Consider the following 15,614-nt stretch of genomic DNA (forward strand, 5'->3'; position numbering starts at 1 on the left):
GTTCATGACATTGTACAGAAGGCAGCAACCAGCACCATCCCAAAGAAAAAGAAATGAAAGAAAGCAAAGTGGCTGTCTGATGAGGCTTTACAAACAGCTGAGGAAAGAAGGAAAGCGAAAGGCAAAGGTGAAAAGGAAAAATTCACCCAACTGAATGCAGATTTTCAGAGAACAGCAAGGAGAGATAAGGAGGCCTTCCTGAAGGAACAATGCAAAGCAACAGTGGAAAATAATAGAATGGGAAAGACAAGAGATTGTTTCAAGAAAATTGGAGAAATCAAGGGTACGTTTTGTGCAAAGATGGCCATGATACAGGACAAAAATGGTAGGGACCTAACAGAAGCAGAAGAGATCAGGAAGAGGTGGCAAGAATACACAGAAGAATTATACAAGAAGGATCTCAATGTCCTTGACAACAATGACAGTGAAATCGCTGACCTTGAGCCAGACATCCTGGAGTGGGAAGTCAAATGGACCTTAGCATTACTAACAATAAAGCGAGCGGAGATGATGGTATCCCAGTTGAGCTGTTCAAAGTCCTAAAAGATGATGCCGTTAAAGTGATGCACACATTACGTCAACAAATTTGGAAAACGCTACAGTGGCCACAGGAGTGGAAAAGGTCAGTTTATATTCCAATTCCAAAGAAGGGTAATGCCAAGGAATGTTCAAACTATCGCACCATTGCACTCATTTCACATGCCAGCAAGGTCATGTTAAAGATCCTACAAGCTAGGCTTCAGCAGTATGTAGATCACGAACTACCAGAAGTTCAAGCTGGGTTTCGGAGAGGTAGAGGAACTAGAGATCAAATTGCCAACATTCACTGGATTATGGAGAAAGCACAGGAGTATCAGAAAAACATCTATTTCTGTTCATTGACTATGCAAAAAGCCTTTGATTGTGTGGATCACAACAAACTGTGGCAATTCCTTAAAGAGATGGGGGTACCAGCCCACCTCACATGTCTTCTGAGAAACCTGTATAAGGGTCAAGAAGCAACCGTCAGAACGGGATATGGAACAACTGATTGGTTTAGAATAGGAAAAGGAGTTCAACAAGGATGTATATTGTCACCCTGTTTATTTAATTTATATGCAGAGTGCATCATGCGGAATGCTGGCATGGATGAAGCACAAGCCGAAATTAAGATTGCCGGGAAAAACATCAACAACCTCAGATATGCAGATGATACCACTCTAACGGCAGAAAGTGAGGAGGACCTAAAGGACCTCTTGTTGAGGGTGAAAGAGGAGAGCACAAAAGCAGGCTTGAAACTCAACATCAAAAAAACTAAGATCATGGCATCCAACCCCATCACACCGTGGCAAATAGAAGGGGAAGACATGGAAGTAGTGACAGACTTCACATTTCTGGGATCCAAGATCACAGCAGATGGTGACTGTAGCCATGAAATTAAAAGACATTTGCTCCTTGGGAGGACAGCTATGGTAAATATAGGCAGTATAATAAAAAGTAGAGACACCACCCTGCCAACAAAAGTCCATATAGTCAAAGCGATGGTATTCTCAGTAGTAATGTATGGCTGTGAGAGCTGGACCCTAAGGAAGGCCGAGCGCAGAAGAATAGATGCTTTTGAGCTGTGGTGCTGGAGAAGAATCTTGAGAGTCCCTTGGACTGCAAGAAAATCAGATCAGTCAGTCCTAAGGAAAATCAACCCAGACTGTTCCCTGGAAGGTCAGATGCTGAAGCTCAAATACTTTGGCCACCAAATGAGAAGGGAGCACTCACTGGAGAAGATCCTGATGCTGGGAAAGAGAGAAGGCAAAAGAAGAGATGGCTGGACAGCGTTACTGATGTAACTAACACGAATTTGAGAAGGATGGTGGAAGATAGGAGGATGGTGGAAGACAGGAGGGCCTGGCGTGACTGTGTCCATGGGGTCGCAAAGAGTTGGACTCAACTGTGCGACTGAACAACAACAAAGCTGGAAATAAGCTGCAATTCCAAGGAATCCCCAGGTCCCACCTGGAGGCTGGCATTCCTACAGGGCTCATACAGAGAATTTGTTTAGAAAACAGCACTAACATTATCCTTAGCACCAGGGAGCTATCTCTGGCTGTTCCCGTAGACTACCCCAGGGGTTTATTGCGATGACAACCCATTGTGTATTCTAGTCCTAATCCTCCTTAGAGGAAGAAAGGGATATAGAAGAAGAAGACTGCAGATTTATACCTCTCCCTTCTCTCTGAAGCAGAGATTCAGAGCACCTTACAATCTCCTATATCTTCTCCCCCCAGGTGGGTGGGGCCGGGAAAGCTCTCCCAGATGCTGCCATTTCAAGGACATCTCCTGTGAGAGTTATGGCTAACCCAAGGCCATTCCAGCAGGTGCAAGTGGAGGAGTGGGGAATCAAACCCAGATAAGACTCCACGCACTTAACCACTACACCAAACTGGCTCTCAAATACCGTAAAGCAATATCAGCAATATTGTTTCAAAGCAGAATGAGGTGGAAACTATATCCAAAAGGCACTTGAAGCAAATACACCAAAATGCACAATGTTATCATAGTAGTGCTGGGTAATGAGTAAGTGGGAAGGCAGAAGAGTTTTGGATTTTAGCAAACCCCAACCAACCCCAGTCAAAAACTGCTCTTCTAGTGACCAAAGTGCAGAAGAAAAATGTGTTCCTGTTGCACAAGAGCTCCTCCACATGACTGAACACTGTATCATCTGTATGGTCCAGTATGGTCCAGGCAGCTCCACAGCAAGCTGCAGATTGCAGGCATCTGGTCCTCCAGCACTGCACATCACTACCCACTTACTATACTGGTACCACTACAAACCTGTTTCAGCCCAGTGTTCTTTTGAAATCTCTTCTTGACACAGAAATATGAATACTGACCTGGGAAAGTACTTAAGGAAATTTTTAGTGCCGTTGTATTGTCTGTTTAGAATAGCTTTCATTGTAAACTGCCTTAGGCCTTGCTTTGGAGGAAAAGGCAGAGTGAAAGCATTTTAAAAAATTAGAGGGGGCTGAAAGATATGAGATAGAAGTTCCTCCTTCACCTTCTGGGCCTGACGAAGCAGCTTACCTTTCATGTAGAGATAGCTGTGAAAATAGGCTGGCCCTGACCCGTTCAGCACAGTTACCCGGCCGCCACAGAATTCTTCATCTGTGTCCATGTAAGCATCACCTTCCTCTTCACTATCTAGAAACTTGGAGCAAGAGGAATTGTTACCATCTGGAAACACAACAGTCACAATATGACAGATCCAAATTTAGACTAGCCCTTCCCATGTGGTCTGATCACGCTTCCTCTACAGAGCTGAGCACTAGTGGGGCCAGAAATGGAACCCTGAACTGGGGCCAGAAATGGAGCTGAGCTCGATGGGATGAGGGCTACAAATTCCTTCTGTTCACAAGGCAGAAAGAGACAAAGGCAGGTGATTAATAGTGTGGCTAAGGCCAACAGCTTGCCCCACTGTTGCCAATAAGTGCCTTTTACTCAGCCATAGAATTTTAAGAGTCTACTGCAATAATCACCTGAAGTTCAAACCACCTCAGCTTCTGCACCTTGTCCCACCCTGATAACTGAAAGCATCAGCAGGAGACAGAGCTATTTTTGAACAGACGCACGCAAGCTAACACTCAGCTAATTTTGCATCTCATTTTATGGTCTTCATCCTCAATTCCTTTCTCAAAATTTTCTGTTTACAAAATCCCTTGTCTGGTCATTACGTGTGAACTGTAAAAAATAAATAAATCATAAAACGTTGTATGAACACCAGCAGCAGATCATGTGAAAGGAATCTGGTGTGCATATGAATTAACACACACACACTCATGGGTAGCACAAAGGGCGGGTGGGTGGGAATTAGGCATCCATTGTTTCTTATCACTTATGGAGAAAGGAGACTGCCTTTATTGCAAGGCAAAAATGAACAGGGCTACATCTTGCTTGGACAGCCTGTTTGTTAAAAGCACAATGAAGCCATCTCTCTTCCCATGCGTGCTCATTACATTTTTTTTTACAATCCGGGTCTGGGTTTCTCACAGTTACACAGCAGCTGCGGTGGGGAATGGCATTTTTTAAGTCCCCAGGAATCCTTTGGTGCCAGGAGGGTGGGGTGGGCGGGTATGCAGCTACTGCTTTTCCCTCTATGCCTTTTCCCCAAGCTAAAACAGCCCGGGGTAGAGGAGAAAGTTGTCCATCTTTGGGGCTGCATGCACACAGAAGACTCCAACATAACAAGTTGTTTGGCCTTCAAACAGACACACACATATAGTACTGTTGCAAATGAAGTACTCTAAAGCTCCTTATCATGACTGCATGAGCCTCCCTGGTAAGTCCTCTCTCCTGACCGAAAAAGGCACTCTTGTCAGTGTTGGTACCCGTGAACTTCTGCTTAGCTATGCTCTGCACTTTAACATCAGCTCTTGAGGGAGAAGCCTGCTGCCCTTCCAGCATCCTCATGCAGCCAGTGAAAGCACTCCTGACTGGATCCTTGAGGGGTTCATGTACAGACAACCCCTCTTGCCCCAGTTTTAGAGAGGCACATACAAACAATGGCATGGAAAAAGTTTTGAATAGACTGAGGGGCGTATTTAAAGAAACAGCTGCTTCCAGGATCCTTAATGTCTAGAAAGCATTATAAATGGAATAAACATTGCAAAGCCTCACATCAACACAGCTATCTTTCATGTCCCTGATATAACTGGAAAAATCAACAGTGGTGACAACAGCAGGGCTCATAGATGTGAGACAAGACAGCTTGTTGGAAAAAAATGATTACCAACCAGATATATTTTTTTCATCCAGGCCAGGGGATAGAATAGGAGGGACAGGCTTTTGGCAAGTAATAAGGATATGTATGGGGCAGGAGGACATGGCTATTTGCAAGAACCTCCAAGGAAGTAGCTGTGAGTTAGCTAGAAGGATGGCTAGAATGAGAGCTACAATTATGGTCCCTCATTTTTGTTTTTAAAGGCAAAAAGAAAAAAATATTTCATAGGAGGGTTTTTTAAAAAGTGTTTCCTCAAATTTCCCCATTTCTTTCTCTGGGAAAAAGTGTCAAAAGCATGAGGGAAACCCATCCCCATCCCCGTTATTTCCTGGGGCCTTTGTGATGCTAGTGTCCTTAACTAACCTCCTCCACAAATCTATTACACAGACTTGGTTTGAGCTCAGGCAGTATCCTCAGTCCTGCACATCACATTCAGCATGGTATAGCTAGTCATTCGTAACACAACCCTGTAAGGAGTTATGTGCCCCTCTGTTTTGCCAGAAGGTGTTTTGCCATGTATATTTCAAAGGTGACTTTCTTCTTTAATCTTGAAATGGGAGCTTTTTTTCTTTTTTTTGTGTTAAAACAATTTTATTTGGTAACATACGGTAACAAATTATATTTCTTGCATCATTAATAACTTCTTTTATCTATCCCATATATTACTTTCTACCCACCCCTCCCCCTGTTACTTGACCCCTGCCGGTGTTATTTACTTAAAGTACTAATGTTTAAAGGTACCCTTAACTAATAAAAACAAAAATTAATATTCTTCTTTTTTCTAAGACTTAATCATTATCAAAAATTGTCCAATGTCCTTTTATTTTCCACTCTTTTTCTACATATCTTCTGAACTTTTTCCACTCCATCTTAAAAACTTCTAAATCATAGTCTCTTAAAATTCTTGTTAACTTGTCCATTTCACTCCATGTCATAACTTTTACAATCCAATCCCATTTCTCTGGTATTTTTTCTTGTTTCCACAACTGCTCATATAATGTCCTAGCAGCTGAAAGCAAGTACCAAATTATAGTTCTATCTTCTTTTGGAAATTTTTCCATTTGTAATCCCAACAGAAAAGTCTCTGCAACTTTCTTAAATTCGTAACCCAAGATCCTAGAAATTTCTTGTTGAATCATCTGCCAATACTTTTTTGCTCTTTCACAAGTCCACCACACATGGTAGAAAGAACCTTCATGTTTTTTACATTTCCAACATCTGTCTGGCATCTTATTATTCATCTTTGCCAATTTCTTAGGAGTCATATACCATCTATACATCATTTTAAAACAGTTCTCTTTAATACTATGACACGTCGAAAGCTTCATAGAGTTCTTCCATAAATATTTCCAAGTTTCCATCTGTATTTCTTTATTTACATTAATTGCCCACTTAATCATTTGAGATTTCACTACTTCATCTTCCGTAGACCATTTTAAAAGTAATTTATATAATTTTGAAATTAATTTTTCATTGTCTCCAAGCAGAACTTTTTCCATTTCTGTTTGCTCTTTTCTTATTCCTTCAGTTTTAATATCATTCTCCACCAAGCTCTTTATTTGTTGCATTTGAAACCAATCATATTTATTATTCAGCTCTTCAGCAGTTTTCAATTCTATTTTGCCACTTTGTATATTTAATAGTTGATTATATGACAGCCACTTTTCTTCACCCGTCTCAGCTGTTATTTTTATCACTTCTGCTGGCACTATCCATAATGGTTTTCTCTCATCTCCATATTTCTTATATTTCATCCATGTATTTAGCAAGCTGTTTCTTATATAATGGTGAGAGAAAAAGCCATCTTATCTTTTTCCCCCCATAATACATATAAGCGTGCCAGCCAAATTTATTTCCATGACCTTCCAACGCTAAGAGTTTTTTGTTTAACAACATTACCCATTCTTTTATCCATACTAAGCGAACTGCTTCATGATATAATTTTAAGTCTGGTAATTGAAATCTGCCTCTCTCTTTTGCATCTGTTAAAATTTTCATTTTAATTCTTGGTTTCTTCCCCGCCCACACAAACTCTGAAATTTTTCTTTGCCATCTATTAAATTGTTTATTGTCTTTCACAATTGGAATAGTTTGAAACAAATACATTATTCTTGGTAGAATATTCATTTTAATTGCGGCTATTCTACCCAACAGTGACAAATTAAGTTTATTCCACTTTAACATATCTTCATCCATTTTATGCCATAGGTTCTCATAATTATTTTTGAACAAATCAATATTCTACATTGTTATCTCCACACCCAAATATTTTACCTTGGAGGCAACTTCACAGCCCGTTAGTCTCTACAATTCTTGTTGCTTATTTATTTGCATATTTTTACATAGAAGTTTTGACTTTTTTTTATTAATACAAAGTCCCACCAACTCCCCATATTCTTGTATTTTGGCTAACAACAAAGGTGTGACTTGTATGGGGTTTTCATTTATAAACATTATATCATCTGCAAATGCTTTGTATTTGTAAGTAAATCCTTTTACTTTTACTCCTATTTCTTTATCTTCTTGAATTTGCATCAGTAATATTTCAAGAGTCATTATAAACAACAGTGGGGAAAGTGGACAACCTTGTCTTGTACCTTTACTAATTATCATGTCTTCTGTAAGATCAGCATTTATACATAGCCTTGCACATTGTTCAGTATATATTGCTTTTATCATTCTTATAAAGCTTTCTCCCAGCTCCATTTTCTCCATTACTGCAAACATAAAATCCCAATTTAAATTGTCAAATGCTTTCTCTGCGTCCGCAAAGAATAATGCTACTTCCTTTTCTGGATGTCTTTCATAATATTCTACAATTCTGATATTCTGATATTGTCTCTTATTTGCCTTTTGGGAAGAAACCCTGCTTGATCTTCCTTTATAAAGTTTATCAAATATTGTTTAAACCGTTCTGCCAAGATTCTTGTATATATTTTATAGTCATTATTTAATAATGAAATTGGTCTATATTTTTTTACGTTCGTAACATCTCTATCTTCCTTTGGAATCAACGAAATAACTTCTTTCCACGTATTTTGTATTTTCCCTTTTGTTCTTATCATATTCATCAATTTCTGAAGTTTCGGGATTAACTCCTCTTTGAGGGTTTTAAAAAATTTAGCTGTATATCATTTGGCCCAGGTGCTTTTCCATTTTTCATTACATTAACTGCTGCTTCAATTTCTATTTTTTCAATTGAATCGTTCAAAACTTTTCGCATATTTTCTGCTAAGGATGCTATTTTTATCTTTTGTAAGTACTCGTCCATCTTTCCTTTCCTTTTTTAAACACCTTTAAATAACTTGGCATAATACTTAAAGAATTCTCTTTTTATTCCTTTTGATCTACCACCTCTCTTCCATCCACCACAATTTTATTAATAATTTTACTTTCTCTCTTTTTCTTCAGTTGCCAGGCCAAATATTTTCCAGGTTTGTTTGCTCCCTCGAAAGATTTCTGCTGCAATCTTTTCAGATTCCATTCCAGTTCTTTATTTAACAAATGTCTCATTTGCGTTTGTAATATTGTAATCTCCCTTATAATTTTCTTTTTCCCTGGCCTTTTTCTCAGTTCCCCTTCTTTTTTCTTTATTTCATTTTGAATGTCCAACATCTGTTTTTCTTTTGCCCTCTTATCTTTGTTATTCAATGTAATCAATATTCCTCTCATTACTGTTTTATAAGCATCCCAGACCGTCTGATTCTATATCCTCTTTATCGTTTATTTGGAAGAAAGCTTTAGTTTCATTTTCTAGAGTAGTTACTATTTCTTTATTCTGTAGTAAATCTTCATTCAATCTCCATCTTCTTAATTTAGACAATTTTGTAATCCACATTATTGGGTTATGGTCAGCCCCAATTTTAGGTAAAATCTCTATTTTCTTTGTTATAAGGCCTAAGTCTTTAGTGCCCCACAACATGTCAATTCTTGAAAAAGTTTTATGTCTTGCTGAAAAAAAGGTATAGTCCTGCACTTCAGGGTTAAATATCCTCCATATATCCTCCAAATTTTCTTGTTTGACCAATTCAAAAAAAGACTTTGGCAATTTTCCTTCCTTATTCTTTCCCCCCCCCCCAGACCTATCCAGTGTGTTTTTAATTGTTCCATTAAAGTCCCCCATTATCAAAACTTGGTCATAAGTCAGTTCATCAAGTTGTTGTATAATGTCTTTTAAAAAAACATCCTTTGCACCATTTGGTGCATACAGTCCCAATAACAACGGTTTTTTTGCATTTAATATCATTTCTACCGCTACAAATCTTCCATCTTTATCTTTAAACACTAATTTTGGCTTCAATTCTTGTTTAATATAAAAAATCACTCCCCTTTTCTTCTGTTCAGCCAATGAAAAAACTCTAGTCCCAGTTGTTTATTCCATAAAAATTTGTAATCCTTTTGTTTAATATGCACTTCTTGTAAACAAACTATATTACAATTTTGCTTTTTAATCCAATGAAATGTTGCCTTTCTTTTTTGTAGTGAATTTAGTCCATTTACATTCCAAGATAATAATTTGTAATCCATCATGGAGCAAATTCTTTATGTTCTTCATAAAACCTACGCAGTTCCTGTGTGCTTGTAATTGTAATCCTTTTTCCTTGCAGCTCAAAGCTCAGACCTTCAGGTATTATCCATCTATACCTCATTTCATTGTCACGTAGTTTTTCTGCCAATTTTTTGTATGCTTTTCTGTCATTCATCACTTGTCTTGGCAATTCTTTCATGATTCTTACTCTGCTGCCTCCCACTATCAATGTCTTTTCAAATTTTTTATACAAGATTTTCCCCACCATTTTTTTTGTCATATATCTTATAACCACATATCTTGGTAGATACTTTTTCTTGGCATATAGTGAGTTCACTCTATACATATAGTCATACATGCTTCTAGTTCCTTCAGGATCTTCCTCCAAAAATTCTGCAATTATTCTTTTTATATATCCTTTCAAATCAGTCTCTTCATCCTCAGGTGCTCATCTCAGACGTATCTGGGTTTCCATCAATTTGCAGTCATGAATTGCCACCTTTTCTTGCATTTTTAGCAAGGTGGAATCATGTACTTTCACTCTCTCTTCCACCTCTTGCACTTTCTTTGATTTTACCACAGTCTCATTTCTGAGATCTTCTATATCTTTCCTTAGCTCTTCAATGTCTTTTCTAATTTCTTTTTTAGAAGCAGTTATCATGTCTCTCACCCCTTTCATCATCCTGGCTTCCATTGCTTCTAATTGCTCTTGCATTTTCTCCATTGAGGCAGTCCTTGCACGGGTTAACTTATGCTTTGACATTTAAAAAAACACCGGAAATTTTGACCTCTCCAAATTAAATTTAAACTATCAGGTTTGATAGAGTAAGGCTTGCCCTTTTCACTAAGCCTAATTTCGCTGTCCTCCGAGCCTCCTGGGCTCAGATATTAATTTTTAAAGTTTTTATTTCTTCCAAAATGGCGGTCGCAACTTTCTGCTTCCCTTTACAAAACTTTTTTTTTTCAAAAGGCTTCTAAAATAATTATCAGTGATAATATCCAATAGTATTTACTCTAATTGTCACTGCTGTCAGCTTCACCAATTTTTAATGTCCCAAACACTTTAAAAACTTTGTTTAAATTTTGACCTCCTAGCAATGGCCGCCGATGTTTTTCTATGATATTATAGTCCTAGAGTAGGCTAGCTGCTTCAATGATTTCCCTCTTCCATCCGACACTTCCTGTTTTTCTTGCCACCAAATCCCGTTTTCACTGGTAAAAAGATCTCACGATGTTTGACGTATTTCCTGTGTTGTCTGTGAGAGCTGCAAATCTGTGATGATGGGGCTTTTTCACCAAAACCGCAAGTAGACAAAACAATAAATTCCTTTCCACTTTTTAGCACTGTCCTTTAAATTTACAAAGTTCAAATTTCGCCCCTTCTCCCCTTCTTCTTCCAAGCTTCCCGAATCTCTATTTCCCACCTTTTTCTGCAGTAATCCAGATTCAACACCGGTCTTGTATAGCTTTAGATGTTTAGCAGTCTCAAAGAAGGTTAGGATCCTGTCGAGCTTATGTCAAATAAATGACTCTGGAAACTTCTGCAGATGATGAATATGCAACTCGTCTCTGGAGACCCCTCAAAGGAGCCCCCCCCGGGACTCCCTTTTAGCCAAGGTAAATCTCCTCAGAGTTTCCTGTGCATATCTTGGACTGATCTCTGAGAAAAGTAGGCAGTAGGCATTAAATTGCCCTCCACAACCCCGAACAGAAGCCCCAGCCTGCTCCCCTTCTGAGAAGCAATTCAGCTCAGCATTTTCCAACCCCGGAAGTCCCGAAATGGGAGCTTTTTTCTTAATCTGGTTTTTATTGTTCTTAGAATCTTAAGCACTTATGAACACATTGCCAGTTCAGGTAAACACTGAAGTGGGCTGCTGTAAAAATTATTTGGTCAATGTATTTAATCATATTTATATTCCTCCAAGATCTCTCCAGCCCACAGGAAATGCAGATGTGCTTTCTGGGGGACACAGGATGTTAGAGCTTGTGAGGGGCTGGCTCAGTTGACACCACTGTTTGTGGCAACGGTAGGGATTATTTGCCTTTGGTACTCTGTCTTGCCATACCCAGTCACCCTGATTTCCCTCCTTAGTCATTCAATTCACGGTCTGACTAAGTTTGGAAATAGGCTACAGATTTTTGTTTGTTTGTTTTAGCAATATGCTCTTCCCTTACGCAATAGTCAACAAGGAAAGATAGCTGTGCTGTGTGTGAGATAGCTTCCAAAGAATAAGCAAAGCCCTAAAAATCACTCTGAAAAGTTTCATAAAAATTGAAAGATGAGCAGGATGGTGCAGCTCAGCCCTAGCAGTATCAAGCAAGATCCCCTAGGTGTCCCCTGTCATTCTCAAAAACAACTTTCCACACCATAATCATACTGTCACTTTCTGTCACACCAGGTATTAAATCCAATACTTTGAATTCTTGAAAAATACAGCTTCCCAGAACAGAAACACTACCTTGAGGGAAGTTGTACAGAACAAGTTGGAAATTTGAACATTTATAGCATAAGAACAGGCAACTCTGCAAGTAGGCCCTTAGCATCTCATGGGCAAGTACAACATGGTAGGAAATGATGCTACAGGTACTAACAGATGGGTAAGGCAACCAACAGATTAAAGAGACTGAGAAAGCTAGCATGTATGATGTAAGAAGTGGCATTGTTCCAGAATCAATTCTGGGACATATTTTATTCACTATTTTTGTTAGCAACCTGGGAGATCAAAATAGTAGCATGCTGATTAAATGTGCCAGTGACACCAATGTCACTGCTGCTACATCACAAGAACTGGAAAGTTATGCAAAATGACCTGGATGATCCCACAGATGGGAGTCAAAGAAGTAGGTTAATAAGTGTGGTGAAATAACACCAGCTGTGCTTTTGGGCTGACAGCTTTCTATGGTCTCAGGACTGCAGGCAGAAATGTGTTAAGATACTTTTATCTCCAAGGAGCAAATTAACTAGCAATAAAAGAGCACACGGAGATCCCAAAAGACTCGGGAAAGATGAAGGAAGGAATACTTCCTGCTTAAAACAGGGTCTAATTTCCACTTAAAGGTTAAAAAAATTCTCACCGAGTCCAAACTCCCAGGGTTGGAGTCCATGCCATTGCTGTGAGAATTGTGCAAGATTCTGCCCCCATTTAGGGGCTGGGCTGAAGTGCTTCCAACACCTCCACTGCCATCAAACTCTTCATGGTCATAGTCTGACTCCACATCTGGAGGCAAGCTGTAAATTGGATCTTCCACTTCCCCATTGTCACTGGGTAAGATTTCAGAGACAGTGTGGTAAATGCTTTCCATGTGCTGTTTTTCGGAACTTATAGGTCTCTCTGTAGAAAAAGTCAGAGAATTGGCCTCTCCTTCTTCTCCCTTCCTAAGAAATGGCACATTTGGAGATGTGTGCTCCTCCTCTGAATAGTAGTTATCACTGGTTCTGGTGCTGTCTTGGTACAACAGGCTTGGGCTGGGGACAGGTGGCCCCTCTTCATCAGCAGGAAAACCTTCATCTTCTTCTTCTTCAGCCAGAGGAGCCACAAGGCTGCATTCAATGTTGAGGGTTCCTTCATTGGAGAGAGAACGTTCCAGACCTTGCACACTCTCATCCAGGTTTCCAAAGTCAAGCAGCTCCAAGAATTCCTGCGCCACCCTGGAAGCTTCCTTCTCCAGCCTCTGTATCTCCTCTTCCCGCTGGCGCTTTATCTCATTCTTGGTGTTTTCACAGACAATGGAAACATGGTCTGTCTTCTGCTGCCACTGCAACTTCTCAATCTCCCTTTCTAGCCGCAGGATCTCCTCCATCTGACGCTGTTCCTCTTCTTGCAACGGTTGGTCGTCTTCTTGAATCTTGAACACCTCCACCTGAAAGAAATGGTATTATGTAAAGCGTTCAGAAATCAACTTAGTGATGAATCAGCTGGTCGAAGATACCTCACTGATGACTGTCTGACTAACTCTTAGGGCTGCCAAGCTCCCGGTCCACATTGGGCCTTAGTGGTCACTCTTAGGGATGCCAAGCCTTCGAACCTCCCCCGAAGTCATTGGCACTATGACATCACCTGGAAGTGATGTCATCTGGCTGGTGATGTCCCCGTGCGGTTGCTCTAGGCATTTCTGGGAAAACTCTGTGGTTTTCCTGGCTGTTCTAGCCATTTGGGAGGGAAAACTCTATGGTACCATAGAGTTTTCCCCTCCCAAATGGCTAGAGCAGCTGGGAAAATCACAGAGTTTTCCCGGAAACGCCTAGAGCGACCGCACGGGGACATTGCCGGCATTATGACATCACTTCTGGGTGATGTCATTATGTCGCACATGCGCGAAAGTCCCCCACTGGGCAATACTGGGCACTTGGTGACCCTATTTACTCTATTTCCTTGAATTTCAACATTCCTTCTAACTGTTCCAAGGCTGAAGCTACATAATCATTTTCCCCCCAGCAGTGGCGCTAGGATGCCATCTTGAGGCCAATGCCCCAGGCAGGGCACTGCTGCCGCCCCAACGCCAGCACCTACAAAAGTGAGCGCAGCTGCAGTGAGGTTCCTGGTGTCAGTGTGCACGCCGCTGCAGCCCACCATTGCTCTGCATCTTACATCTGTGATGTGAGAGACAGAGCAACAGCGGACAGCGGCAGTGCACACACTGACATCGGGAACGTTGCTGTTGCTTCTAAGTGGACTATTTGAGTCCACTTAGGAGCACGGGTGGGAGGGAGGGCCCAAACCGCCACCCTCTCCCCAGCTCTGTGCTCCAGGCAGCCGCCTACTCCAGCTCAACGGATGTGCTGGGCCTGTTTCCCCCCAAAAATCTGAAGATGGTTTAAGAGAGGATCAGTGTTTGCAGTGTCAAATTCATCCTTTTCTCCTTTGCAGTGTCAAATTCATCCTTTCTTGTTAGATTCAAATGTTTTTATCGTATTTGTTAATTCACTCACTGACTGAGTGAATTGTTTTTATCATATCTGTAATCCACCTAATAGCAACAACATCCTGACCTGGATAGCAATGCCCTTTTAGTTACCGTATTTTCCGCTCCATAAGACACACCTGAGCATAAGACGCACCTAGTTTTTAGAGCCGTTTGTGTGAATTTAGAGGCATTTGTGTGAATTTTTTGCAGTATTCGCTCCTTAAGACGCACACACTTTCCCCTCCACTTTTTGGGGGGGGGGAAAAGTGAGTCTTATGGTGCAAAAAATACTGTAAGTGTTCCTTTTGCTCAGGCCTGTGGATGGAAGGAAGCAAGGTATTATATCTAAACTGATGGCGACAGCAAAGCAATATAACATGGGAATGTATCCTACAAACCACACCCTGAGGGTCTAACTGCATGTTACATTCTCAAGCATGTGTCAGCTCAATTTGGATTGGGACCACAGTACATAGAGAGAAGAGGGTAATGCCTTCCTTCCTACCCTGTTTTCTCACCTGAAATTACCCCTTTTAGAAAACCTACAAGTACCACATCAGTACACATGGAGCTACCAACACCCAAATTGTGGCCCTCATAGGGGAGCTATTTCAGGTCAGAAAAATGGTGTAGGAGAACACAATCCCTGTGTTGTGTCCCCAATCCAAATCAGGCCCTACGAACCCTGGGAGCTGAGCTCCCACTATGGAATTTACAGTACACGTCAGATAATGAGGAACCCAAGGGAAACCATGATGTTTAGTTAGGTTATTATTATTGAAAGAAACGCAGCTGCAAGTACATCCTTGTCTTCTCTTGCAGAGCCCTGGAAGAAAAGACAGAACAAATGAGACGACAGCACATACCTGCGCCATCTGCAGTGTGGCTTCCAGTTGCTCTTTTCCTCTGCTAAAAAAAGGACAAAAAAACCCTTCCATCAATAACTTGCACAGTCCAGCATGTCAGAGGCTGCATTGTGGGACACTTGCACTCTCTCACACCCAGTGTTGCTTTGCTCTGCCTTTTCATCCAGAGGATTGGGAGTGCTGTGACTGGGGGGGAGGAGGATGACAATGTGGCACTGAGGTCTCCCCCAGCCCATTTGCCCCGTTTATCAAACCAAGCACAACAAAGAGCTGCAGCTAAAAAGAACAGGCTTATGATATGATCTCACATTTGCCACGGTTGAAATTAATGAAGTCTTCAATTGCAATGCTATCTCAGTGGCCCATATATTAGCCTGGTTAAAAATTAAGTGAACAAAAGCAAAACTGCTAAACCAAGGGGATTTGTTACATTACACCAAATCGAAGGACTGGGTGTTCAGAAAACTGGATTCCCCCCACCCTCACATACACACCAATACTTCGGAACAACAACAAAATAGGCACGTTCCATTTCACACAGCATGCGAAATCTCTTAATGGATAC

General features: G+C 40.7%; 1 protein-coding gene across 1 annotated transcript in view; it reads right to left on the reverse strand.

Moving 5' to 3' along the window:
• Window positions 1-15,614, reverse strand: part of LOC132589054 (unconventional myosin-X-like) — a 124,946-nt gene that overhangs the window by 28,573 nt on the left and 80,759 nt on the right. The window contains exons 23-25 of the mRNA XM_060261611.1: window positions 15,050-15,092; window positions 12,354-13,139; window positions 3,058-3,181 (exon numbers count right to left, since the gene is read on the reverse strand). Of these exons, the coding sequence (XP_060117594.1) occupies window positions 3,058-3,181; window positions 12,354-13,139; window positions 15,050-15,092 (953 nt within the window). The remainder of the gene's footprint in view (window positions 1-3,057; window positions 3,182-12,353; window positions 13,140-15,049; window positions 15,093-15,614) is intronic.

This window comes from Heteronotia binoei, chromosome 21 (genome assembly GCF_032191835.1).
Source record: "Heteronotia binoei isolate CCM8104 ecotype False Entrance Well chromosome 21, APGP_CSIRO_Hbin_v1, whole genome shotgun sequence".
Classification (NCBI taxonomy): Eukaryota; Metazoa; Chordata; class Lepidosauria; order Squamata; family Gekkonidae; genus Heteronotia; species Heteronotia binoei.